This window comes from Chrysemys picta, chromosome 9, assembly GCF_011386835.1.
Source record: "Chrysemys picta bellii isolate R12L10 chromosome 9, ASM1138683v2, whole genome shotgun sequence".
Lineage (NCBI taxonomy): Eukaryota > Metazoa > Chordata > Testudines > Emydidae > Chrysemys > Chrysemys picta.
In genome coordinates, this window is record NC_088799.1 from 7,092,615 (window position 1) to 7,119,891 (window position 27,277).

Sequence of the window (27,277 nt, forward strand, 5' to 3'; positions counted from 1 at the left end):
TTGCCGCACTGTTCCTGACTCACTGAGCCTCACAGTGCCACAGCCAACCCCAAGGCCACCAGGCATCTGTGTGATGAGCTGAGGAGGGACCTGAAGAAGGAGCCAGGCCCCCCAGTCCCTGCTGGCATCTTCCTGGTGTTGGTAAATTGTGTAGTCAATTGCTTGACCACACTTTGGTTTGCTGTGAAATACAGTAGAGCCTCAGTTACAAACCCCAGAATTACTAACTGCCAGGCGACCACACACCTCATGTGGAACCAGACGTACACAGTCAGGCAGCAGTTGGTCGCCATACACCAATGATTACGAAAGATCCAGGTTACTTCCAGCCCTAAGAGACCTGTCCCTTACCCCTGGTTGATGTGTACCTCAGCTCTCACACCGAAGACAAGGCTTGGAGCCAATCCTGTAGTGAACTAACTAAGGCTGTCTTAACCTGGAGAAAGAAATGAGAGCGTTATTTCCAGGTTAAAGCAGGCAGCGTATATACGCAGCCGAGTTACAGTCTGTGGTTCCGAAAGGTGACAGGGCTGCAGCAATCTTTCAGCACTGAATGTCTTCTGGGGCTCCCCCAGGCCACGCAGCATGCTTAGGAATCCTTGCTTCTGCTTAGGAATCTTTGCCCCTCAGAGTCCAGACAGCAGAAAAAAATCCAGTGTCTCTTTGTCAGGAATTGTTACCCCCACAACCCCAGCATCCAAACTGATGGGATGTGAGTTCAGGTCTCTCCTTCCTGGAGGGAATTAGGGATGCAGACAACACAGCCTCTGTCCTTTGGTGCCACACAATGCCCCATATCAATGCCTCATTTGCCTCCAGTGGGCCAGCGAGTACGCAGGACGAGCACTTTACCTGAGCGAATGCTGCTTTTCCCGTTTGCTGAGTTACACAATTACAGAGGTTTATGGTGCAAACACTCACTATAACTTTACAGCAGGGGCTACAGTGGTTAGAAGTGAGATCAGTACGTGCCACATCCTACAAGCATTTCATAAAGCTAAACACATTCTTATCCACTTAACATCTAATTTCTATTTTGATAGGGCTCACACACAGATGAGCCAGACTGGTTCCCTGCTATGAGGCCTGGGGATGAGTTGGTACCTGGTCTGCCAGCATCATAGTGGGATTGGGGAGACAGAAGCTCTGGAGGTTGGAGGAGCAAGTGACTGTAGGGGCTGGGGAGCTGGGAGAGGGGTGATGCTCAGGGCAGCAGGGGACGGAAGGAGCCAGGCAGAAGATAGGGATCACCAGGGCTGAGGAGATGGTTGAGATGGGGGGGATCAGAAACTCTGGAGTAGGAAGGGCTTGAGGTGGAGGGTGCGGAGGGGATGGGTACCTGCTGGGGCTGAGGGCAGAGGATGCTCAGAGCAAAGGAAGGGAGTTGATGGAACTAAGGGGCTATTGGGTCAGTGAGACTGAAGGAAGAGGAGGGAAAGGATCAGGGGAGCAGGAGCTCCAGTGACCCGTGAGCAGAGCAGGGTGAACTGGAGGGATGGGCTCAGAGCAGCAGGTACCTGCAGAGGCCAGGGAGGGGTGAGGGAGCAAGTGGCTGCTGGGAGTACTGGGGAGACGCATGCAACCACCAGCCCCAGAATCGTGTGAGTGACGTGCAGGAGCTGTTGGCATCGTCGCTGCTCCAGGCTCTCCGGTCACACCCTAGGCTTATCACCCAGGTTCACTCAGCTAGGCACTAGGGCTCACCTCAGCCCCGCCCCAACAAGCCATATGGGTTTGAGGGAACAAGCAATAAGAGGGAGGAGCCAGCCCTGGGGTCCAGAGAGGCTCCAGGCAGCAGGAACGAGAACAGAAGCAGGTAATGCAGCAGGGCCTCTCGGGTCCAGATTATGCCATCACATTTCTTTGCCCACTGAATACCGGACGCCACTTTTTTTGCCCACATGGAGCGTTCAAAACTCACGTGCCAGGGCCCCAATATTATGAGTGGCTCAAAAATCACATTTATGAAGAACATTAAAGGTGGGTCTCTGTTGGTTTGCCCTTGGGCCCGAATTTCAAGCTTTTTCCACAGCCACGAAGGCGAGAACTTCCTTCTTATTTGAGAAGAAAGCTGAGGTTTTCATGTCACCCTGTGACTGGCAGCCGGGGCTTTAGGAAAACCACCAAATACCGTGAGACTTGGGATCAAATCGTGAGAGTTGGTGACACGGCTTCTCCCCTGAGCTCATGAACTGTTTGCTCCAACCCCCCGCCCTCCTCTCCTTCACAGCCGCTTCACCTCAGTCTCACTCCAGCTGTCCCCCATGCTCCCTCTTCTCCCCGGCTCCAGCTCCCTTCTATGGCTCATGGAGAAGTTGGTGCAAAAGGGCTAGAGTGTGAATTTAAAGCACAGTAGCTTTTCCAAACCATATGGTCACTCTTATTCAGCGGTGAATGTCTTTGTGCAGGTTAGGTTAATCCGCTTTGGAAATGGATTAACCTAATCCGCACAAAGGCACTTTTAGTGTGGAATCAGAGCGTCCACACGCGGAGCCCGTGAGGAATCTATTCAGCAATAGCTATTCCACATTAGCTATTCTGAGCTTCTTCCCCACGTTGGCAAGCCCTAATTTTCACGCACACGCACTGTTTCAATGGTATATACGGTACCTTCTTCTGGTAAACAAGTAGGGTATAAAAGGATGGCTTCAGAGGCTTAACTTTGTGGGGCACACCTGCAGAAGGTGAATGTATCACTGCTCCATGGGGTTGCTCTTCTGAGACTAGTATCGTATAGAACCTTTTTCCTGTCCTATATTAATTAAGATGACTGACATTGGTTATTTGGTCTCTTGAGTGTATTTCATAATGAAATAACGAAGCAAAATGTGGTCAAGCAATTGACTATACAATTTATCAACACTCTTCTGTTTGTGAGTTGTCTAAGAACTGACTGTGATTTTCTTGGATTTATTTGTTATTCATAATTAATTGCTTAATACTTTGTGAATAAGTCCTTGGTCAGTGGATCCTTCACAAGCCCTTTGTGGTGTATAATTGATATAAAAAAGCTCACTCTTTGAGTGGCTATATAGGTGTGGTAAAGTGGGAATGTGCTTAATGTTTTGTCCGAATACTGTGTGTGCCTCAGTTTCCCCTATGTGTTACTCAAGTATCTAGATCAGTGGGCAAACTTTTTGGCCCAAGGGCCACATTGGGGTTGTTGGGGTCCACTAGGCATAGCTACCAGGTAACTCGGGAGAGTGGAAGGCCAAAAGTGCCGATGAAGCTCTTTTGCTCTGGGTCTGTGAACCACAGTGACTCCATCTTGGGAACTCTCACCTACTTCTATGCTAACTGCTTACATGCTCTGAAGCAGGCTGAAGCAGAAATGTATTGGTCAGCGTTTCTAGCGGATGGCTGCAGTTTCACTCACACTAGCAGAAATAATAGAGATAAGGAGGAGGGAAAGGAGGGGTAGTTAGTTTGCAGATGTCTAACACAAGGTCGCAAAGACTGGGAAAGTTTTCTCACAAGCTTATGTAGAGTTTCTTGTAACAGTTGTCTGGAAGGGAGGGGTAAGGGGGAACAGCCAGACAAAGAGATGTATGCAAACAGTTTGGAGTATAAAAGGTAAAATTTGTTTGTATTTGTTGCACTGGATTTGAGACATGCTGGTCTCCTAGTGCCATTTCAGAGCTCTGAAATAAACTTGGCTTGCTTTCTCCCCTCGGTGTCTTTATTGGTGCCAAGCACACCGGGCGACGGACCATTGTTGTCCCCTCGAGCCCTTTAGGGCGGGCAACAGTTTTGGCGTCCCTGGGTGGGCCCGAGGCTGAAATTTAGCCTTGCCCGGATCCCTCCTGGTGGCCGACGGATTACGACGACGCCCGACGCCCAGAGCTCACCAGTGACTTCATCGGGGGCCTCAGCGGAGACGTGATTTTCTCGACCCCGGAGGGCACAATGGTGCAACGCACACAGACAGTGGAGAAGCAGCTGCGGGCGACGGTGGGGAACCGGTCCCGTGGATAGGGCGATGGTGCAGAACCGGACCCTTGGATAAGGTAGGACCAGTCCAGTGGGGACTTTATCTATTGTGACCTGGGGACGCCCAGTGTCTACCTGTTTTGACCTGGGGACGCCCATAGTCTCCCTCAGTATGGGGCAGGGACAGAGTACAGCCGGCAGGGTACAGTGTACACCCTTAGAATGCATTCTGGTGAACTGGAAAGTGTTTGGATCTGATCAGTTGATGAAAAGTAAATTGAAAAGGTTCTGTACAGTTGATTGGCCTCAGTACCAGCTAGAGTGCCAAGAAAGGTGGCCACCGGAAGGATCACTTAATTACAACACGATCCTTCAATTGCTTTTGTTCGGTCAGAGAACAGGTAAATGGAATGAACATCTCTATGCGTATACGTTTATGGTGTTAAGAAATAGGACTGATATTTTGCTCAAGTGCCATTTGACTCCGACAGGCTCGGTAGTATTGGCTGCTAAACCCCAGAACCCTCCCACTGTTGTAATGCCAGAATCGGTGTCCCCTTCGGCTCCTCTACCCCCACAGGCTCCAGAGAGTACCTCCCCAGTGGGATTGTATCTGTTGATTACGGAGAGTGTGGTAGCCCGTCCAGGAACACAGGAACGGCCAGCACAGATAGTGTCTGTATATTCTCATGTTGCTTTTAACCCTGTACGTCTGGCTGCTTTTCAAGGCAGAGGCAGGAGAATTCTCAACGAATCCAAGCAAGTTCATTTCTATCTTTGAAGGTTGTCTAGCTAGCCATAAGCCTGACTGGGATGACTGCAATATACTTATGAGAATCCTGTTGTCTGAAGTGGAGCGGAATCAGGTTACAGCTAAGGCTAAGAAGGAAGACGGGGAAGGCATTTAAGGTTTAAAAGGGAAAGCTATTGGACACCAGAGGTTGTACAGAGTGGAATCCTCAGAAGTGAGTGTGCTCGTCCTGGTTTGTTGCTTCAAAGCTCTGTATAGAAGTTATGTTACTGGAAGGGTGTATAATGGTAATGTGTATGTGTTAATGGTTGGAGAAAAGGTGTATGAGTGAAGAGTGGAAAGTTCCTTTGGAAGTTAGAAGAAGCCGAGAAAGGGAGAAGAGGAAAGAGCACAGAATGAGTTAACTGAATGGAAAATATAGCTAGCAGCTCAGTCATGCTGGCTTTATCCAAGGACAGTGTTCACAGCTAAGACTTGGCTGACAATCAAGAGAAAGGGGGGCCTGAATGTGCCCAAGCAACTGTGAGATCTGCAAAATACTGCAAGGCACAATGAGGACAACAGAATGGTTAAAAGGCAGCTTTGTTGGACAGTATTGGCTCAAGGATTTAAAAATTCCCCCACTCTGTTTGGACAGGCTTTGGCCAGAGATTTGGAGGAGTGGGATAATTCAGACAGAGCCCTCCTGCTGCAATATGTAGATGACTTGTTAATTGCTGCTGTGGGTCTAATCCCTTGTCTCAGAGCTACTGTGAGTCTCCTAAACTTTATTGGACTGCGAGGATACAGGGTATCTCAAAGCAAAGCCCAAATTGCTCTTTCAGAGGTTCAATATCTGGGATTTCACATCAGGCAGGGAGAGAGACAGCTCTCAAACGAAAGGAAGGAGGCTATTTGCCAAGTTCACATCCCCAGCAACCGTAAACGGCTTAGGGCATTCCTGGGCATGGCAGGTTTTTGCAGAATATGGATTCCAGAGTTTGGACTGTGGGCTAAACCTCTGTATGAATGTGTTAAGGGAGCAGAACATGAACCCTTTCACTGGTCCCCAGAAGCGGACAGGGCATTTAAAATCTTGAAAAGGAAGCTAATGGAAGCTGCAGCCCTGGGTTTGCCCGATATATCTAAGCCGTTCCAACTGTATGTGCATGAACGAAAAGGGGTAGCTTTGGGAATGCTTACCCAGCTATTAGGTGCCTGGAAACATCCTGTGGCATACTTTTCTAAACAACTGGATCAAGTTTCAAAGGGATGGCCAGCCTGTTTGAGGGCGGTCGCAGCTACTGCTCTAGTGCTTGGGGAAGCTGAAAAACTGACACTGGGAGGAACTGTGCAAGTGTATGTTCCCCATATGGTCCGAGCCTTGCTGGACACTAAGGGTGGTCTTTGGCTCACACAGGCTCGGGTTGCTCGGTACCAGGTGAAGCTGTTAGAGAATCCTGAAGTCACCCTGCAGATCTGTCCCTCCCTTAATCCAGCTACACTACTACCAGAGACAGAAAAGCAGGAACATAACTGTCTGGAAATCATAGATGCCCCACTACTCTAGCCACCCAGATTTAAAAGATCAGCCACTCCCAAATGCTGACTTGGAATGGTATACGGATGGCAGTAGTACTGTTGTGGATGGGCAAAGGAGGGCAGGTTATGCTATTGTGTCTCTTCATGATACCATGGAAGCTGAGAGTTTACCTGCTGGGACATCTGCCCAGCTTGCTGAACTAGTGGCCCTGACTCGTGCACTCGAGCTGGCAAAAGACAAACGGGTTAATATCTTTACTGACTCAAAGTATGCTTTTGGGGTATTGCATGCTCACGCTGGTCTGTGGAAGCAAAGGAGAATGCTAACAGCCCAAGGTTCTCCGGTCAAGCATGGGTCTCAAATTCTCCGGCTGTTAGAAGCGGTACAACTCCCCTCAGCAGTAGCAGTGGTGCATTGCAAAGCCCATCAAAGGGAAGATCAAGATGTAACCAAGGGCAATGCCAGAGCAGACAGGGAAGCTAAGCGAGCTGCTACCCTGAAATCACCAACAGAGGAGAATGCCCAAATGCATGCCCTCATCCCATCAGTGGGTGAGCTTGCAGCCCCTCAGTACTCCCAAGAGGACAGAAACCTGGCTGACAGTCTCGGTCTCCAGGAAAAGGAGGGATGGCTTTATTCCACAGAGGGAAAAATCCTCCTGCCCAAGGGCTTGATTCGACCAGTGTTGCAGAAACTGCATCAAACCACACACGCAGGCAGAGAGGCTCTTACCCAGCTCATGAATAAATATTTTCTAACCTCTGGACTTAAACCCCTAGCATCACAGGTACAGGCTGAATGTTTAATCTGCCAAAAGAATAACCCTCAACCAGGAGTAGCAGTGCCACCAGCCACCCTGGAACCTACCCCAGGCCCAGGATTGGTGTGGCAAATAGACTTTACTGAGTTTCCCAGGACCCAAGGGTACAGGTACCTTCTCGTCTTAGTGGATCGATTCAGCAGATGGCCTGAAGCCTTCCCATGTCGCAACAACACTGCCAAAACAGTGGCTCTTAAGTTTGTCAAGGAAATCATTCCTCGCTTCGGCCTTCCTCAGTGGATGGAATCTGACAATGGAACACACTTCACATCTCAAATTGTTCAAAAGATATCAAGTGCTCTGCAAATCCCCTGGAAACTCCACACACCCTGGCGACCACAAGCCAGTGGAGTAGTGGAACGCACAAATCAGACACTCAAGCGACACCTCTCAAAGGTCTGTCAGGAGGCCTCTCTTAAGTGGCCTGATGCTTTGCCCCTTGTGTTACTTTGCATTCGTGCTCTCCCTAAGGGTAGGATAGGGCTTAGTCCCTTCGAGATTATGTTTGGAAGAGCATGGCCTATGAATGGTACCCCAGTTCTGGCAGGAGAGTGGGAAGTGGGGTGTGGTTTCTTGTCTCAGTACATGTGCTCTCTGTCTGCTGTTCTTTCTTCTCTTCACAGGTACACCAAAGATTCACAGCCTCTTCTGCTGGATACTCCGGTCCACTCCCTGCAGCCTGGTGACTCCGTTCTCGTGCGGACCTGGAAGGACGAGCCTCTCCAAGAGAAGTGGAAGGGACCCCACACCGTCCTGCTTGTCACCCATACAGCAGCAAAGGTCGAAGGACACAAGAACTGGATTCATCACTCTCGACTGAAAGCAGTGCCCACTCCTAAACAGTGGACTGTCCAGCCTGCGGAGAAGACTGCTAACGACGATTTGGGACTTAAGCTGTTATTCAAAAGACAGTAAGGGTCACTGGGAATGCGTTGTGATCTTTCCGAACAGTCACAGCATACTCCCCGCGAGAACCCTGAGCATTGGTTTTATTTTCTCACAGAAGGCCGACCTGGCCTATATATTTGGTCTTGTTATTTTTTGACTTGTTTAGTGTCAACAATTCCTGATTGCATGGAGCTTAATCGCATTCTGTCTTTAGAGTATGAGAAAACTCTGACAAAGGTTTGTTGAGTATTCTCAAAGGAGGGATTGTTGGGGTCCACTAGGCATAGCTACCAGGTAACTCGGGAGAGTGGAAGGCCAAAAGTGCCGATGAAGCTCTTTTGCTCTGGGTCTGTGAACCACAGTGACTCCATCTTGGGAACTCTCACCTACTTCTACGCTAACTGCTTACATGCTCTGAAGCAGGCTGAAGCAGAAATGTATTGGTCAGCGTTTCTAGCACATGGCTGCAGTTTCACTCACGCTAGCAGAAATAATAGAGATAAGGAGGAGGGAAAGGAGGGGTAGTTAGTTTGCAGATGTCTAACACAAGGTCGCAAAGACTGGGAAAGTTTTCTCACAAGCTCATGTAGAGTTTATTGTAACAGTTGTCTGGAAGGGTAGGGGTAAGGGGGAACAGCCAGACAAAGAGATGTATGCAAACAGTTTGGAGTATAAAAGGTAAAATTTGTTTGTATTTGTTGCACTGGATTTGAGACATGCTGGTCTCCTAGTGCCATTTCACAGCTCTGAAATAAACTTGGCTTGCTTTCTCCCCTCGGTGTCTTTATTGGTGCCAAGCACACCGGGCGACGGACCATTGTTGTCCCCTCGAGCCCTTTAGGGCGGGCAACAGGGTTGCGAAACTGTATGGAAGGCCGGGTAGGGAAGGCTGTGCCACCCCAAGCAGCCTGGCCCCCATATCTGCCGCCTTCCACTTCCCACCCCCTGACTGCCCCCCTCAGAACCTCCAAACCCATCCAACCCCCCTTTGCTCCTTGTCCCCTGACCGCCCCCTCCCAGGACCCCCCATCCCCAGAACCCCACCCCCTAGCCAACCACCCCTGCTCCCTGTCTCCTGACTGCCCCAACCCCTATCCACACCCCTGCCCCCTGACAGGCCCCCTGGGACTCCCACGCCTATCCAACCACCCCCTGCTCCTTGTCCCCTGACCACCTCCCCAGAACCTCTGCCCCATCCACCCACCCCCTGCTCCCTGACTGCCCCCTGGAACCTCCTGCCCCTTATCCAACCCCCCCCCCCCGCTTCCCGCCCCCTTACCATGCTACTCAGAGTAGCAGGACTGGCAGCCGTGCCACCTGGTCGGAGCCAGCCACACTCCCCACAAGGCGAGCTGAGGCTGCGGGGGAGGGGGGACAGCAGGGGAGGGGCTGGGGGCCAGCCTCCCCAGCCGGGAGCTCAAGGGCTGGGCAGGATGGGCCGGCGGGCCGTAGTTTGCCCATCTCTGATCTAGGTGGTGGGACAAGGGTGTGTGATCCTTGCAGAGAAGGCAGATATGGTGACTGCCCACTGGCTTTCTGGGCAAAGAGAATTGTCGACACTTGGTATCCTGGCAACTGATGGCCGGGCCCCCTCCTCTGCAAGAATCAGCCCTGGGTGTCGGGGAACAGAGTGAGGCGCAGGTCAGGTGACCTGTTTACCCGGGGAAGAGACAAAGGAAGGAGGCGGGGCAGCTGGTCGTGACTGCGGCTGGCTCCCAGTTAGGGACTCAGGGCTCTGGATTCCCCCCCCCCAGATGGACTTTGCTGTAACTTCCTGCTTTCCGGGCTAACAAGATCTGTTCTACGCTGTGTTCCCGTCGACTAATAAACCCTTGTTTTACAGCGCTGGCTGGGAGTCCCTGCTGACTGCGAAGCTGGGGTGTGTGGCCCCTTTGGGGGCGTGTAAGGCCTCCTCAGATGTCCCTTCCAGGTGACAGGTTTCAGAGGGGCAGCCGTATTAGTCTGTATCCGCAAAAACAACGAGGAGTCCTTGTGGCACCTTAGACACTAACAAATGTATTTGGGCATAAGCTTTCATGGGCTAAAACCCAATTCATCGGATGCATGCAGTGGAAAATACAGTAGGAAGCTATATATACACAGAGAACATGAAAAAATGGGTGTTGCCATACCAACTATAACAAGAGTAATCAATTAACGTGGGCTATTATCAGCAGGAGAAAAAAAACTTTTATAGTCATAATCAGGATGGCCCATTTCCAACAGTTGACAAGAAGGTGTGAGAAACAGTAGGGGGAAAAATAGCATGGGGAAATAGTTTTTACTTTGTGTAATGACCCATCCACTCTCAGTCTTTATTCAAGCCTAATTTAATGGTGTCCAGTTTGCAAATTAATTCCAATTCTGCAGTTTCTCGTTGGAGTCTGGTTTTGAAGTTTTGGCTCACTGCAGGAAGCTCACAGTGCGAACAAGGGTGCTGAATTCACGGAGGTCAGACCCAGGAAGCACTGAATCCCAGGAGGCTTCTTGCCCTGGCGAGAGTGTGAGGGACACACACAGCAGCACTAGAGTCCTGCCTGACTTCAGGAGACAATAGGTTACATGGTAAGTCTCGGATCACTGATTCAATAAGAATTCACTTTTCAGATCAGGTTTCAGGTGCTAATACCTTTGATTATGAATGTGAAATTCACTCTCAGTGGATACTCTGCAACACGTATCTAAAACTAACTGCTTTGTCATTCTTGCCAGTCAACTTATTCGCTACATCATCTGTGAAAAGCAACCACCAAAAGGTGCAAAAACCAACTAAAGCAGATTCATGAAAAATTCAAAGGCATATTCATGGAAAATTGCTTGCAGTCCCGATAAGCAACAATCTGCCTTTCATTAGAATCCATGTACATAACGAACAGTGGAGAGAGGGAAAGGTGTTCGGTGACAGCGTTACCAGTTTGGAGATGACTCTTAATTGTGTATCTATATCTCCTCACTGTATGTTCCATTCTATGCATCCGAAGAAGTGGGCAGTAGCCCACGAAAGCTTATGCTCAAATAAATGTGTTAGTCTCTAAGGTGCCACAAGTACTCCTGTTCTTTTTGCGGATACAGACTAACACGGCTGCTACTCTGAAACCTCTCAGTTGTGTGTGTTCATTGCATAAGACACAAACAGGGCAGCAGATCAGATGTCACAGCCTGTGGCAGAGCTTAGAGCTGTGGATAAGAACTTGCTGAATAAAGCTAAACCTGGTAACAGACAGGTAATATGTTCCTCCTCTACCCTCCTCTCTCTCTGCTGCTGCCACGACTCCAACTTCAGTGTAACACATCTAGGGAGGTGGTGGAATCTCCTTCCTTGGAGGGTTTTAAGGCCCGGCTTGACAAAGCCCTGGCTGGGATGATTTAGTTTAGTTGCAGGTTTCAGAGTAGCAGCTGTGTTAGTCTGTATCCGCAAAAAGAAGAACAGGAGTACTTGTGGCACTGTCTGTACTGGGCTAGCTTGATTATCACTTCAAAAGTTTTTTTTCTCTTAATTAATTGGCCTCTCAGAGTTGGTAAGACAACTCCCACCTGTTTATGCTCTCTGTATGTGTGTATATATATCTCCTCAATATATGTTCCATTCTATATGCATCCGAAGAAGTGGGCTGTAGTCCACGAAAGCTTATGCTCCAATAAATTTGTTAGTCTCTAAGGTGCCACAAGTACTCCTGTTCTTCTTTTTAGTTTAGTTGGGAATTGGTCCTGCTTTGAGCAGGGGGTTGGACTAGATGACCTCCTGAGGTCCCTTCGAACCCTGATATTCTATGATTCGATGATTCTATGATCTAACACATTCCTGGTCCACCTAACTAAAGCTTGACTCTGTAATTCTTTGTTTTACATTTTCTTTCTCTGCGATCTATTAAGGAGAAAGCCTGGGCACAGACCAGTAATGAAGTGGCAGTGGTTTGCAGTTTAATTCCCAAGGTCTAACGGATCGAGAAATTGACTTCACTGGCCTGAGCTGACACCGTCGTCAAAGCTGGAAGTAGAAAGAGGGGAAGAGGTGAAAGGTGGAAATCCACAAAGGCACACATGCCTGCCTACTGGCTCCTCCCGTGCTTTGTGGGGTGCTGCAGCCTAGCGAGGAACAGCACAGATCTTATAGGGATGAGGCTGCAATAAACCCCCTAGCATGGGCTCGGTGTTGATTTCCTTCACTCCCTCCGGTAGCCTGAAGGTGAACGCCCGCAGCAGGTTGGTGAAGAAGATGAAGAGCTCAGTCCTTGCCAGGTGCTCCCCCAAACACACACGGGGCCCTGCAAGAACAAAGGGCCAGTGATTGAGTGGGGGGTAATGTTTATTTTTTCATTTGAAAATCTGAATTACAATTGGATTGAATGTATTGTGTATCCGATCTGGTCAAAGCTCAAAGTTGGCAAAATCCAATTTCTCACTGAAGAAAAATACCATCTGTTTAAAGTGAAGTCATTTAGTACTTCAGAAGTTATCAAGATTTGAGGATAGGTCTGTGCACATGTGGCACAATATATTCTGTCCTCTGAGACTGAAACAGCCGTTGAGTAACCATGGGAGAAAAGGACATACGGTCATTTTCCATGTAACTGTTACTCTACGGTTGAGGATCGTATTTATTGCCTTGCGATTTCTAAGTGCAATAGAATTATACTCATTCGTATTAATGATTGGGAGATCCAATGCATAATAGTTATTTTTGCAAATTAGTAACTGAACAATTAAAATCCATCACAAAATATACGTTCCTTTGTTTTGACAATTCTCATTTTAGTATTAATAAGAACATAAAAACGGCCATATTAGGTCAGATCAATGGTCCATCTAGCATTCTGTAATTCAATCTTTGCTGAGAAATGGGGTGAGACTGCTGGGTTTTGTGTAAATTACAAGGTCTGAAGGTTAACAAGGTTCCACTGCTAATCCATTAATTCACCCCTCACAATCGAACCCACTAAGAAGCTTTTCCTGTCAGTGCTCTTACCTGCTGAGAATGGTAAGAAAGCTTCTTTGGTCACAAAATTTCCATCCTGATCCAGGAAGTGATTTGGGTTGAACTGTCGAGGTGTCTCCCATTGCTCAGGGTCAAGCAAGGCAGAGGTTAAATTTGGGAGAATAATGGTGCCCTGCAAGGGAAAATTTGACTCAGTTCAGTGTCTCTCCATCAGAAAGATGGGTAAGGACCGACAGTCTTCAGTTTTCATTTATTACCTTGCGTGGAAGGTCACCTAGAGAAAACCCTATGTCCCCAGGAATACATTTGGAGTGCGCTGGACAATACATTTCTATTTGTCCTTCTGCATCTGATGACAGCAGTCATGTTGCTAGAAACACCAGCAACAAAGAGGCCAGTGCAAAAGTCTTATACCTAGAATCCTCCCTGCTTTAACATTGACTCCTCAATGGAAGCAAAAGGAGGAATGTTTAACATTTTTAAACAATTGCTTTAAATTGACAACGTTATATTTTTCTGGTGTTAAAACGGCAAGACACTGACCAAGAGTTCAATGGGCTGATAGAATTTGAAAACAAGGCCATTCAGTGTGAGATTTAAAAATGGAGAAGAGATACACGGTCTAACCCTTCTTTCTGGCCAAGAAATACACCAGGTAGGATGTAGGAGGGGGAATTAAAGGGGTCTTGAAGTCACCTTTGAGCTTCCCTTATTCTTGGCTCTGCCCAGAGCATAATGTTGCCAAGGCCCCTAAGGGACATATTGGCAGCTGAGAATAGCCAGATCACAGCAGGCTGCAAGAGTGGTCACCCCAAGCTCTCTGCTGATTCTGTAATGTTTGAGGAACTCCCTAAAATCAGGGATATTTCCCAGTGGCCTCATCCATCAGCTTTATTCTTTAGGTGTTGGAAGAAAGTGAAGGAGCTGCAAAGCAAAAGAAACTCAGGTCCACGGTGTATGTGGACACACCGATTAGTTGGATTCCTAGTACATTGGCCCTCTGATGGAAGGATAGAGAACGGCTCTGTACCTTCTCAATGGGAAAGCCCTGCAGCATTGTGTCTTTTACACATGTTCTAGGAATTCCGACTGCAACGATGTTGCTGTAGCGCTGGATCTCATGAATCACGGCGTTGGTGTAGGGCAGGTTCTTCCGATCCTCGTAGCAGATTAATTGGGAGGGACCCAGCTCAGCGTCCAGCTCCTTCTGGACTTTCTCTGAAGAGAAACATTAAGGACACACATTTTGGACTGTGTGCATGTGTGTATCCTGGATAGGGTGGCCAGACAGCAAGCGTAAAAAATTGGGACACTTTTTTTCCAGGGTGAGGGGTGGGTATAGTTGCCTATATAAGACAAAGCCCCTAATATTGGAACAGTCCCAATAATATCAGGACATCTGGTCACCCTAATCCTGGAGCCTTTTCTTTTCCCTGCTGGAATGTTATTTGAATCTCTCCTTTATTGCTGGGTTAACGTCAGTGGGAGGGTAAAGCCCTGCCAGCAAGACAAGCGTAGCAAGTAACTGCTGCATCTCAGGACCTGGGAGAGATTATCCGCACATTCCACAGAGACCCAGACAACAGATGCCTGAAACTCGGTGTCAGGGCCAAATTCGGCCCTGGTGAAGAGCTTTTCCCTTTCTTTTCTCTGATAGGAAGACTGATGGTGGGGGCAGCACCCTCAGTACCACTCATGGCCATGAGTGCACTGTGCAGGGGACTGGACTAGATGACCTCTCGATGTCCCTTCCAGTCCCATGATTCTATGGTGTCTGCTTCTGAGGCAGCCAGGAACCAGGCTGCTGCACAGGGAAAGCTTTACATAAGAATATAAGAACGGCCGTACTGGGTCGGACCAAAGGTCCATCTAGCCCAGTATCCTGTCTACCGACAGTGGCCAGTGCCAGGTGCCCCAGAGGGAGTGAACCAAAGAGGTAATGATCAAGTGATCTCTCTCCTGCCATCCATCTCCATCCTCTGACAGACAGAGGCTAGGGACACCATTCCTTACCCATCCTGGCTAATAGCCATTAATGGACTTAACCTCCATGAATTTATCCAGTTCTCTTTTAAACCCTGTTATAGTCCTAGCTTTCACAACCTCCTCAGGCAAGGAGTTCCACAAGTTGACTATGTGCTGTGTGAAGAAGAACTTCCTTTTATTTGTTTTAAACCTGCTGCCCATTAATTTCATTTGGTGGCCCCTAGTTCTTATATTATGGGAACAAGTAAATAACTTTTCCTTATTTACACTTTCTCCACATCACTCATGATTTTACATACCTCTATCATATACCCCCTTAGTCTCCTCTTTTCCAAGCTGAAAAGTCCTAGTCTCTTTAATCTCTCCTCATAGGGGACCCATTCCAAACACCTAATCATTTTAGTTGCCCTTCTCTGAACCTTTTCTAATGCCAGTATATCTGTTTTGAGATGAGGAGACCACATCTGTACGTAGTATTCAAGATGTGGGCGTACCATCGATTTATATAAGGGCAATAAGATATTCTCCGTCTCATTCTCTATCCCCTTTTTAATGATTCCTAACATCCTGTTTGCTTTTTTGACCGCCGCTGCACACTGCGTGGACGTCTTCAGAGAACTATCCACGATGACTCCAAGATCTTTTTCCTGATTAGTTGTAGCTAAATTAGCCCCCATCATATTGTATCTATAGTTGGGGTTATTTTTTCCAATGTGCATTACTTTACATTTATCCACATTAAATTTCATTTGCCATTTTGTTGTCCAATCACTTAGTTTTGTGAGATCTTTTTGAAGTTCACAGGCTGCTTTGGTCTTAACTATCTTGAGCAGTTTAGTACCATCTGCGAACTTTGCCACCTCACTTTTTACCCCTTTCTCCAGATCATTTATGAATAAGTTCTCTAGCTTCGTTTCACAGATTAGACTCCTGTTTCTATGCCGTGCCCAGCACCTGTCCAATACAGTTTATTTCAGGTCCTGAGAGAACAACAGAGCTTTATCTGAGGTGGGATCAGCTGGGAGTACAGCTTAGCAGAGCCGGAGTTCAAAGTGTAGAGCAACCAAGACGTTATCTTAGCAGGAAACAGGAGCCCTCTAGTGCTAGCAGGGTGCAATGACATTCACAGATGTCAGCAAGTAAAGCAGCATCCTTGCTAGATGAAAGCGACAGCGGGGAAAGCGATAGCTGGGATATAGACTGGCAGCCAAAGGATTCAAGGCTCCCCTTTTGGCCAATGCAGCCAAAAGGAAGGGCAGCTGGCACAGCCAGCAGCCTCAGCAAGGTCTGTGATTGCCTATAGATCAAAGCCACCCTTGCTGGCAGCTACCAACACCCTTCAGCATAACAGTGCATATGAAATGCAAGTTGGTTTTCCATCCTGGAAGCAGAGATGACCTGTGCCTGCCTATAGTGCAGGTGAGGGGGAAGGAGTGAGGGCAGCCGGCTTCAGCAGTGTTAGTTACTGAGCATGCTCAGTACAAGCCAAGCAGCAAATCTGAGGGGTGGGGCACGTGACCCCGCATCCCCCCACCCACACGTTGCCTCTGCCGGGAAGTGAAGATGGAAGGGACCGAGCAGCAATAATTGAGAGAGGCACTCAGGAAGCACCATCTGCATGTGCTGCAGGGGACAATAGCGTTTAGTGAATTAAAAGTCCTGCATTTGCGCAATCACAAAGACAACTTTACCAGCTAACAACTCTGAAAGCACTTCCCCGGCCAGGAGCACGTTCCTCACTGAGGACTATGACTACAATAGCATGTTCCTTTAAAGGAGGCCTCCACTCCAGCATTTCCCTGTTCCTGGCAGCACCAACACACACTAGGACTTGTGGCCCAGAGGGACACCTGAGAGTTAGAGACTGTGTTGCAAGGCATGCTGGGAAGGAGGCAGAATATATAAGTAGCTCCCTTCCTTCATAACTGAGAGAGAGGGTGAAATGATTACTGACGGTCTCTTCAAAGGACCTTGAGAGAACCCGTGTGTAGAGTCAGATGGCTGGAGAAGGAACCCCAAGGAGGGAAAAAATGTTTAGATACTTGTGACTCAGGGAACCACTGGGAAGAAGAAACCCCGACTGTGTGACATTTGTTTGAGTTGGGACTTTGTGATTTATTTGGACGTCTGAGTTTCTCTGAATGAAGCAACAATATCGTGTGGAAAGGTGATAGAGCTTGGCTTGAGAACCAGACACAAAGTGTGGAAAACCCTATCTCTCTAAGAAGCAAGGGGCAGTGACTGGAGGTCAGAAATCGAAGAGGCCTGACTCAAAGCTCAGTCCAGGCATCTGCTTTTATATCAGGGACCCATCTTGGAGCTGCAGCCAGTTTTAGACTTACAATCACCTAACAAAATTGTGCAGAAGTGGGTACCTTCTACATAATGCACAATCTTATGTATGGTGCACGTATCTTCCCCAACCCCCTCACCTTGGACATCTGGGTAAGTCACCATATAAAGCACTGCCCAGCGTAGGGTGGTGGTTGTGGTTTCTGTCCCTGCCAAGAAAAGGTCGAAAACAGTCTGGACCAGGTTGTCTTCATCAAAGGTCGAATCAGGGTCAGCTTTGCTCTGCAGGTGACAGTCAAAGGTTTGAGGTTAGGGTGCAAAGGTAGGACAATCTGGGTAATAATGAGTGTCACTCTGTACTGATTTGATGCCCAGCAATGTGCAGTGTCTATAACTTTACTAGGGTTACCATATTTTGTGCCTCCAAATGGAGGACACTCCACGGCCCACGGCCCCGCCCCCAGCCCCGCCCACACCCCCCGCCCAACCCCGCCCCCTCCCCAAAGTCTCCGCCCCCTCCCCTGCTTCCCGCGAATATTTGATTCGCGGGAAGCCTGAAGCAGGTAAGGGGGGTGTGGGGGGAGGAGGCGCGGCCCAGGCTGGCCCCCCGGCGTTTCCAGCCTGGGTCAGCTCGGGCCCTGGGGTGCCGGCCCCGGCCGACCACCCCCGGCCCGTCCAGCACTGCCGGCTCCCGGCTGACCGGCTCCCCGCGGGCCCGGCTGACCCGGCTCCCCGGCCGACCGGCTCCCCGCGGGCCCGGCCGGCCCGGCTCCCCGCCGGCCCGGCCGGCCCGGCTCCCCGCCGGCCCGGCTCCCCGCGGGCCCGGCTCCCCGCCGGCCCGGCCGACCCGGCTCCCCGCCGACCCAGCTCCCCGCGGGCCCGGCCGACCCGGCTCCCCGCGGGCCCGGCAGACCTCCCGATTTTCCCGGACATGCCCGGCTTTTGGGGATTTCCCCCCGGACGGGGATTTGAGCCCCCAAAAGCCGGACATGTCCGGGAAAATCCGGACGTATGGTAACCCTAACTTTACAAAACAAAAAAAGTCTGTATTTTTAAAAGAACACTGGGAAACAGGAATGAGGAGTCCATCCCTCCATGCTCCTTCATTTCCACATGCAATGTCCTGTCACTCAAGCTTTGCTCCCGGTTCAGGATTGGACCCAGTGTTAGTGCAGTATTCAGAGGACCTGTTAAGAACAGAGTGGGTGGGAAGCTAGAGCACCGGCAGCTGAAGTCTCCCTCCCACCTGGACCAAATACAGCATGAAGAGCTTTGAAATCTGACGGCGTGGCTGTAGCAAGAGGTGAAGAAAAGTTCCTTTGCTTCCACCATACGCGTTGCAAAATCCTGCTCATCTGAACTGTTCTGTGTAGGGTTACCATATTTGAACATTGAAAAAAGAGGATACTCCACGGGGCCTCTGGTCCCCCCCAACTCCGCCCCTTCCCTGCCCCCATTCCAACCCCTTCCCCAAATCCCCGCCCCGGCCCAGCCTCCTCTCCTGAGCGAGCCCCATTCCCCCTCCTCAGGCTCCAACTTTCTCGGCGCCCGCCGCTCTCCAGCCCATGCGCGCCTGGCCGGGCGCTTCCCCCGCGCAGCAGCAGCCAGAGCCGGGGGAGTGGGAAGTTGCTTCGGGTCCCAGGCCTGCCCCCGAGCTGGGCATCCCAACCCCAACGCGCTCCCACCTGCGAGGCTGCATCCCACCCGCTGACTCCCTCTCTGGCCGGGCTGAAGCAGAGAAGTGCTGCGTGCGTGGCCTGGGCCTTGCCCCCGGGCTCAGGGGGGCCTCCGCCTGCTCCCAGCCGGACCTGGCGAGGCTGCGGCAGCTCAGGCCGGGCGGCTGCGGGAGGCGCTGCAGCGTTGGCCCTTCCCGGGGGAGCTCGGGCTCCCGGGCGCCGCTGCCGCGCGTCGAGAAACTTTCCCCTGCACCGGGATCCTTGTTTAGGGTCTTTCCAACAGTTTTTTCTCCTTGTGCTAGTGCCTATTTCCACCCCTGCTAGACATCATTTTCCATGTGCAGTGTTGTAGCCAACAACAGTTTCATTTTCAAGTAAAAGTTCATGGGGCCCTTTATCAATCGTATCAAATATTAGATCAGGGGGCGGCAACCTTTCAGAAGTGGTGTGCCGAGTCTTCATTTATTCACTCTAATTTAAGGTGTCGCGTGCCAGTCATACATTTTAACATTTTCAGAAGGTCTCTTTCTGTACGTCTATAATATAGAACTAAATGATTGTTGTATGGAAAGTAAATAAGGTTTTTAAAATGTTTAAGAAGCTTCATTTAAAATTAAATTAAAATGCAGAGCCCCCCGGACAGGTGGCCAGGACCTGGCCAGCGTGAGCGCCACTGAAAATCAGCTCGCGTGCCGCCTTTGGCACACGGGCCATAGGTTGCCTACCCCTGTATTAGATCCAATGTGTTCCTTGAATCCAATAGTTCTGTGATTCATTCAAAAAGAACGATGTTTGTCTAGGATGATGTATATTTTAAATCCCCATTCTATTTACTACTCACAGTACTGATGTCTCTGAGCACTGACTACAGCATATCTTTCTCCTTACTATTAATTCCATGATATTATTAAGGGTTTAAATTACACTTACTGGACAGTAATTGCTCTTTTCCATCTTTTAAAATCTCCTTACCACCTCTGTTTGCTTTTTTCCCATTACTTTGATATCACCCGAGTCTCCATGGCAATTTGTTTTGGTCATCATTTCTAAATCGACATTCATATAATATGAAAGTCTTGGAAATTTTTTAAAAAAAAATCTCTTCACAAATTGTCTATAAAATCAAAGAACTTGATCCTACTCCCATTGAAGTCAATGACAAAACACCCTGTGACTTCAGTGGGAGAAGATTAGAACCGTAAAATCACATGACACATTTCAGAGGGTTCTTTTCCATCTTATCCTGGGGAAGTTTGTGGTTTATACCAGAGGACAGCAGTGAAGCCCCAAAAGCACAGTAGTCATATACGGCACAGACACTTACTTTGTCTATCTGAGCCAGGTAGAAATCAATGAAATCCTGTGGTTCATCAGGTGACCCACTCTCTTGGTGGCTTCTGATCTCCTTCCTTGCAAAAGACCGGACAAATTCTTGGCAATAGAATACCTTCTGGTGAGTACCTGGGAGATGATCCATGAGCCAGGGGAAAACATCATACAGCTGTAAGAGAGGCAAAAGTGTGATGCGCTCTCCCACCAACAAAATAAACCCACCCCCAACGAGAAGCGGGGCGAGGGGGTTTCACACCCCTGAACGACAAAAGATTTACAGACGAAAGTGCAGCGTAGACAGAGCCTAAGATTCCATGTACATCAGCCCTCATGAACTGTATAATACGTAGTAAATTCCTCAATACAGAGATCTCACTTCCTTCTTTGCTGGGTGAGAAACCTCGCTTTGCTTTGGATACAGATAAAATAACAAGCGCTTGTGTCAGGGTTCCCTCCCCACTCTAAACTTTAGGGTACAGATGCGGGGACCCGCATGAAAGACCCCCTAAGCTTATTTCTACCAGCTTAGGTTAAAATCTTCCCCAAGGCACAAATTCTTCCTTGCCCTTGGACGGTATGCTGCCACCACCAAGTGAGTTAGACAAAGATTTAGGAAAAAGACCACTTGGAGTTCCTGTTTCCCCAAAATATCCCCCCAAGGCCCTTCACCCCCTCTTCTGGGGAGGCTTGAGAGTAACCAAGGTGAGCACAGACCAGACCTTTGGGTTTGTAGGACACTAAAAACCCAATCAGATTCTTAAAAATAGAACTTTATTATAAAGAAAAAGTAAAAGACGCACCTCTGTAAAATCAGGATGGAAGGTAATTTGCAGGGTAATCAGATTCAACACACAGAGGATTTCCCCTCTAGGCAAAACTTTAAAGTTACAAAAACAGGGATAAACCTCCCTCTTAGCACAGGGAAAATTCACAAGCTAAAACAAAAGATAATCTAAAGCATTTTCTTGCTATTACTTACTATTTTTGTAATATTAGATGCTTAGTTCAGATATGGCTTAGGGAGATGTATTTTCCCTGCCCTGGTTCCTCGCTGACCCCGAGAGAACAAAGGAACACAAAACAAAAACCTTCCCCCACAGATTTGAAAGTATCTTCTCCCCTCATTGGTCCTTTTAGTCAGGTGCCAACCAGGTTATTTGAGCTTCTTAACCCGTTACAGGTAAAGGAGGGATTTTATGCTATCCTTAGCTGTATGTTTATGACAGCTTGTATGTACTCACTAGCTCGAAGATGCTGCTTCCATGTTGGACCATGTAATCATTGTTTTCAATCAGCTGGTGGAAATTTTTGTCCTCAATGGAAAAGCGATGTCCAAACACCACCGCCGCAATCACGTTTGAGACCGAATGGACGATGGGGAAAGAAGGATCCAAGGGATCTGCTGCAAATATAGTGATCAGAATTCACATTAATGTTCCCAACACTGCTCCTCCCTCCCCCTACTGAGAGATGAATCCTGATCAGGCCACTGAAGAGGGAGAGTGAGGGCAGCAGGGCGTTCTCATTTTGAATGGTTTTGATTGTGTAGTACTGGGGGGGGGGGTCAAGCCCTCTCGATGGACTCACTGCCCCAAATTGATTTGATATAAGCAGGTTCCTAACTCCATATTTAGACACCAAACTAATTGGTGCCTGATTTTCAAAGACAGCCCCGAGCTGTCTGCCTCTAAACCCAGACCAGTCGGTGGTAATGATGCCTGATAGAAAAGGTTTGGCCAACTTTTGCTAGAAAAGGGGACCTGCTGGATCACCTGCTGTGTTTGAATGCTGCTTTTTTTTCTTTTCTTTTTTTTTTTTTTTTTCCATCTGTTGTAAATCTAGTAAGGAGACTGTGGCCGTGCCCGGTCATAGTCTTCCCTCACTGCAGTTATCCAGGTCTTGGTCACTTCTAGGATGGATTACTGAAATGCACTTTTCATAGTATTGTTCCATTACTAGATGGAAATGGTAGGATTGTCAATAATAATGCAGAAAAGGCAGAAGTATTCAGCTAATACTTCTGTTCTATATTTGGGAAAAAACCAGAAGATCTAGTCATACATGATAATGAAACACTTTCCAGTCCAACAGTAATTCAGGAGGATGTTAAGTAGCAGCTAGGAAAGTCAGATATTTTTAAATCAGAAGGTCTTGATAATCTGCTTGTAAGACTTCTAAAAGAGCTGGCTGAGGGGCTCGCTGGACCATTAATATTGATTTTCAACAACACCTGGAACACTGGGGAAGTTCCAAAAGACTGGGAGAATGCTAATGTTGTACCAATATTTTAAAGGGCAGGCAATTATACGTCTGTTACTCTGACACTGAACCCATAGCTGTCAGGCAAGAAAAGGGAGCAGCTAATACAGGACTTGATTAATAAAGAATTAAAGGAGAATAATATAATTAATGTCAATCAACAGAGGTTTATGGAAAATAGATCCTGTCAAATTAACTTGATAACTTTTTCTGATGAGATTACAAGTGTAGTTTGATAAAAGAATTAGTGTTGATGTAATAAACTTAGAATTCTGTAAGGTATTTGACTTGGTATTGCATGACAGTTTGGTTGAATATAGGAACGATACAAAATGAACACAGCATACATTAAACGGATATAAAACGGCTAACTGATAGGTCTCAAAATGTAACTGTAAATGGGGAATCATCATTGAGCGTGTGTTTTCACTTGCATCTGAAGAAGTGAGGTTCTTACCCATGAAAGCTTATGCTCCCAATACTTCTGTTAGTCTCAAAGGTGCCACAGGACCCTCTGTTGCTTTTTTACAGATTCAGACTAACACGGCTACCCCTCTGATGTTTTTCTAGTGGAGTACAACAGGGATTGGTTCTTGGCCCTACGTTATTTAACTGCTTACTGTATTTTTCACTCCATGCATCTGATGAAGTGGGGTTTAGCCCACAAAAGCTTATGCCCAAATACATTTCTTAGTGTCTAAGGTGCCACAAGGACTCCTCGTTGTTTTTGCTGATACAGACTAACACGGCTACCCCTCTGAAACCTGTCACTTAAGATACAATCTGAACACACATAACACTTGTGATCACGTAAAGCACTGGGGTTAACTCTGCCCATATCTAGCCGTCTGGGGCCTGGAATTCTCTCCTCTTGCTGGCATGACAGAGACATGCTTCTGGAAGTGAAAAGACCCAGCTATGCTGGCAACGATGTACCTCTCTCATTCATAAAGTACTCCACCAGGTGACGGGCCTCCTCTTGGATTCGGTGCTCCAGGCCTTTCTTGCCTAGTCCCAGGTTCCGCAGGGTCATCAGCCCGAAGCGTCTCTGCTGCTTCCAGGTGTGACCACTTGTGAAAATAATACCTGAGGCCATTGAGAATTGTTGTTTATATAAAGCAAAATCCTTCACATAGTAACAGTTAAATCTAAACTAAATGTTCTAACCGGAGAGGTAAATGCAGAAGAATGTGACTCCTAGCTGACCTCCTTTATCTGGCCACAGATGTGACAAGGATTGTGACAACTTCAGAAAAGTCCTTGATGTCGAGGGTTTTGTTGCTCTTATAAGAGAAATAGAAAGTGGGGCTTCAAAAACTCAGGATGCAGTTTTCCTAAATCGTTTGTGATCCAAACCCATGTAATTCTAGAGCTGGGAACCCACACCAGGAATTCTAGAGAGGAGGGAATTCCGTCGGGTGAGATTTGCTGCAGTGCAAGGCATGAATAACAGGGCAAGGATGGTTGTGTTTGAATGACAGTGCAGAGATCTGACCTGAAGCCCAGCAGGTGAGAAGATCCTGCCCAGGTTAAAAAGCCACCACATTAGATGACTATCACAAAACTAGTACTGTGTAAAGCAGGGGTGGCCAACCTGTGGCTCCGGAGCCGCATGCGGCTCTTCAGAGGTTAATATGCAGCTCCTTGCACAGGCACCGACTCGAAGGCTGGAGTTATAGATGCTAACTTTCCAGTGTGCCGGAGAGTGCTCAGTGCTCAACCCCCTGCTCTGCCCCAGGCCCGGCCCCCACTCCAGCCCTTCCCCCGAGCCTGCCATGCCCTCGCTCTTCCCCCCTCCCCACCAGAGCCTCCTGCACACCGCGTAACAGCTGATCGCGGCGGGCGGGAGGCACTGATTGGTGGGGCTGCCGGCGGGCAGGAGGCGCTGCAGGTTGGAGTTGGGGGAGTTAACGGGGGGCTGCTGACGTATTACTGTGGCTCTTTGGCAATGTACGTTGGTAAATTCTGGCTCCTTCTCAGCTCAGGTTGTAAAGCGCCCCTGCTGCAAAGCGTCTGTGCAATGGGAGTAATGCCAGCTGATGTTCACATTCCTGGCTGACGCTTCAAACAAACTTATCAGTCAGGATTTTGCTCCTCTGTTCTATTCAGTGGTTGTTTGTCTTATTGATTAGTCTCAGAAAAGTCACCCCTGTCGTGATTTTAACCATTTGCAGCAGCATTCCCATGGGGAGAGGACCGTGGAAGCAGGAAGCAGCCGCACTTAAAGGATCATGTGAACTTATTTTTTTCTGTATAGTTTATAAGGAAAGAAAATGTTACCCTTTCCTCCGGCTGTTTTCTGAAAGAAAGGGGTTGTTGGGCGGCCAGAGGTGGCTTCAGAGTGGATAGTCAGGCCATCCTTCACAGATGGGAATCCATTCAGTATGATGATAGGAATATGTCCAATCCACAAGGTGAAGATGTTCCCGTAAATCTGTGCCAACTAGAGACACCATCAGTGCCAGAAAACCACAAGTCAGAAAAACTGTGCACGATGAAACAACTGCCCAGCTTACTTCAGGATGCTCTTTGGGGGGGGGCGAGGGGGGGTTGTAGAAACATTTGTAGTGAAACCCCAAACCATGGCGGAAGACATAGCTGACTATGAGATAAGACCATACTCTCTCCTCCAACAGGATGTCTCAGCAGCTGTGTCAGGGGGATGCTGTTTAAATGTCTTGTACGGAATGGGATTAGAGTTACTACAGGTGAATTTCACCTCATGATTGGACAGATGTCCCCAGCTGTAGAACGGCTTGTGCCTTCCAGTTAAGGGGACAATTCTGTGGTGTCTCTTCTATTACCCTGTAAACATTGCATCTAAAACACACCGAATAAAGGTGGTAACTTGCATTCCTGGGAGACTTCTTATTGTCCCTTGGAGTCACAGTTTATCAGGGTTAGTTATATGTGATAATGCTGGGCAGTGTCATGCATCTCAGTCTTCCTAAGTGCCCCTTGCAGTGACCTACCTCATGGAAGCATCTCATTTTCTCCTTTAGAGCTACTGGCAAATTACAAACAGCCCAGTGCACAGAAACATCCCTATTAATGTATTTCCCCATCACACACCGTTAGAATCCGAGAAGATTAGGGTTGGAAGAGACCTCAGGAGGTCATCTAGTCATTCCTCTCACCTGCCCCTGTTTTCTGAATCCTTTCAAGCAACCAGATTTCTCGGCCTGTTATAAAGGGACATTCACCCCAGAACTTGTATAAAGGGCAAATTTCTGCCTAAGGCAGCCGGTCATTTGCTGCCTCTCTCTTTGCACTAATTTCTGTCATTGGTGTTTGAAAAAGATCTTTCGGTTTCGCAATGCGGCTATTCCTTCTGCCTGATGAAACTGTGTGTGTCCCAGGTTCTTACCATAGAAGTGAATGCGATGCCACCTACTGAGCATTAAGGCTTCAGTGAAGAATTGAGCTGGAAGGGACGACGGGCTGGGAAGGAGCATAGCCATCCCAGAAACATAAATACCTGGATACAAGCAAATGTAGCAAGAAATACTGAAGGAAACCAGGCGACAGCTGAATAGATTTAGGCTGAACTTTTCCAAGGAGGTGCCTCAATAAATCCATATTTAGCACCTGCAGCTCCCATCGACTTCAGTGGGACTTGAGGGAGCTCAGCACCTCAAAATATCATCTCACTTTATCTAGGGAGTTACATATACATTTAGGAGCCTACTCAGGACCTATCTGGGTTTGAACCCCACCCCCTTTAAGCAAGTCAATTCTTTTTGCTGAGTCAGGAACACTTCGTTCTCATTCAATCTTCTGCTTAGCAAATGCCACTAAATTCACACTTTCATCGCTAACACGTCATGGAATTTGTGGCCCTCATTTACTGTCCCATGCACAAGCCAGATGAAATGTTATTTAACACATTGAAGTGCTTTATTCTACAGCTGCTGCGTTTTGCTAATTTTATCATTTACTTGGCTATATTTGGACACACATTCACAATACCTTAATGAGATTCTCGTGCTGGCGTTTGAAATCCATCTGCAACATGGTGCCGATGAGGGGGAGGGGAGTTGGTCCAGGAGGAAGCCGGCTACATGCCCACTTCAGTTTCAGAAATTGCACAACAAAGAGAGAGATGACCAGCGCTACTAAAAACTCGCTTATCACCAACATCGCTCGGCTGCTCTATCTGTCTGTCTACTGTGTGGTCAGATCTGAACTCTCCCTGTCTTTTTTGAGGTCCTAGATCTCCCTAAATAGGCTTTAATCCCCTTCTATCTACCTCTCTCCTTCTCCCTGCGATTCCCTGCTTTTATACCCATCATCAAAGTGGTGAATTGCAAGACTCATGTGTATTTAATAAGACCTTTGTACTGAAGAATAAGCCAATCTTTCTGCTAGCCAAACCTTACCCACCAGACTTTAACCTCTAAAGCTCCCAGTGAGACTGGCCTGCCTTCCTCTACATAAATGTTACGTGTAAAGGTAAAAACCAGTTTGAATGTTAATTATCTAATTTGATGAAAGGTTGGGAGAAAGCCCTCGGGAAAGTTTTCACACAAATTGAGAATTCTCACAGAAAGGAAAGGTTACTTACCTTGTACAGTAAACTTGAGTTCTTCAAGCTGTGTCCCCCTATGGGTTCTCCACGTCAGGATATCCGCGTGCCCGTGCCCTCTTGATTTGAGATTTTGCCAGTCGTGTCCGTGAGTCTGCACCTGCACCCCAGACACCCTAGTGCCCCAATACAAGAGTATATACGGAGGGGCGGACCTGCCGCCACTTCCAGCCTATCAAATATATTAAGTAGAAATTAGGCTTTGGCCTAAAATTAGCCTAAGTGTACAGGAGTATGGGAAACTGAGTCTGTGAGTGTGAGTAGAAGTTAGCAATAAGCTGGAGACAGTACGACAGAAAA

At 48.1% G+C, this 27,277-nt stretch overlaps 1 protein-coding gene and 1 long non-coding RNA gene across 4 annotated transcripts; one reads left to right on the forward strand and one right to left on the reverse strand.

The window, feature by feature from the left end:
• The first annotated feature begins 3,595 nt into the window (after positions 1–3,595).
• LOC135973627 (uncharacterized) lies at positions 3,596–8,683 on the forward strand. 2 transcript variants are annotated; one of them, XR_010590548.1, is made up of 3 exons: positions 3,596–4,007; positions 4,714–4,895; positions 7,647–8,683. It is a non-coding gene; the product is annotated as an uncharacterized LOC135973627 (long non-coding RNA). The 2 variants fall into 2 exon arrangements; XR_010590547.1 differs by lacking the exon at positions 3,596–4,007 and having other exon boundaries at positions 4,531–4,895.
• Positions 8,684–9,907: 1,224 nt separating this feature from the next.
• LOC101936616 (cytochrome P450 2J6-like) lies at positions 9,908–26,693 on the reverse strand. Of its 2 annotated transcripts, none has more exons than XM_065557617.1 (9): positions 26,362–26,693; positions 24,673–24,835; positions 23,329–23,478; positions 21,375–21,535; positions 20,126–20,302; positions 17,266–17,407; positions 13,878–14,065; positions 12,878–13,019; positions 9,908–12,176 (listed from the first exon to the last, which is right to left on the reverse strand). In XM_065557617.1, the coding sequence occupies exons 1-9, from the start codon at positions 26,530–26,532 to the stop codon at positions 11,998–12,000; spliced, it is 1,473 nt and encodes a 490-aa protein (XP_065413689.1). In that variant the 5' UTR covers positions 26,533–26,693; the 3' UTR covers positions 9,908–11,997. The 2 variants fall into 2 exon arrangements, with proteins under 2 accessions (XP_065413689.1, XP_065413688.1); XM_065557616.1 differs by having other exon boundaries at positions 11,811–12,176; positions 21,375–21,532; positions 26,362–26,667.
• Positions 26,694–27,277: the final 584 nt, after the last annotated feature.

Bases quoted from the DNA above. Each gene is read 5' to 3' on its own strand.
- LOC101936616 (XM_065557617.1), bottom strand. From the start codon at position 26,532: ATGTTGGTGATAAGCGAGTTTTTAGTAGCGCTGGTCATCTCTCTCTTT. The intron at 23,479-24,672 runs GTAACATTTTCT...CAATGGCCTCAG, and splicing joins GAAAACAGCCGGAGGAAAGG to GTATTATTTTCACAAGTGGT. The intron at 14,066-17,265 runs GTGAGGGGGTTG...GTTTCTCTTCAG, and splicing joins GACTTACCCAGATGTCCAAG to AGAAAGTCCAGAAGGAGCTG.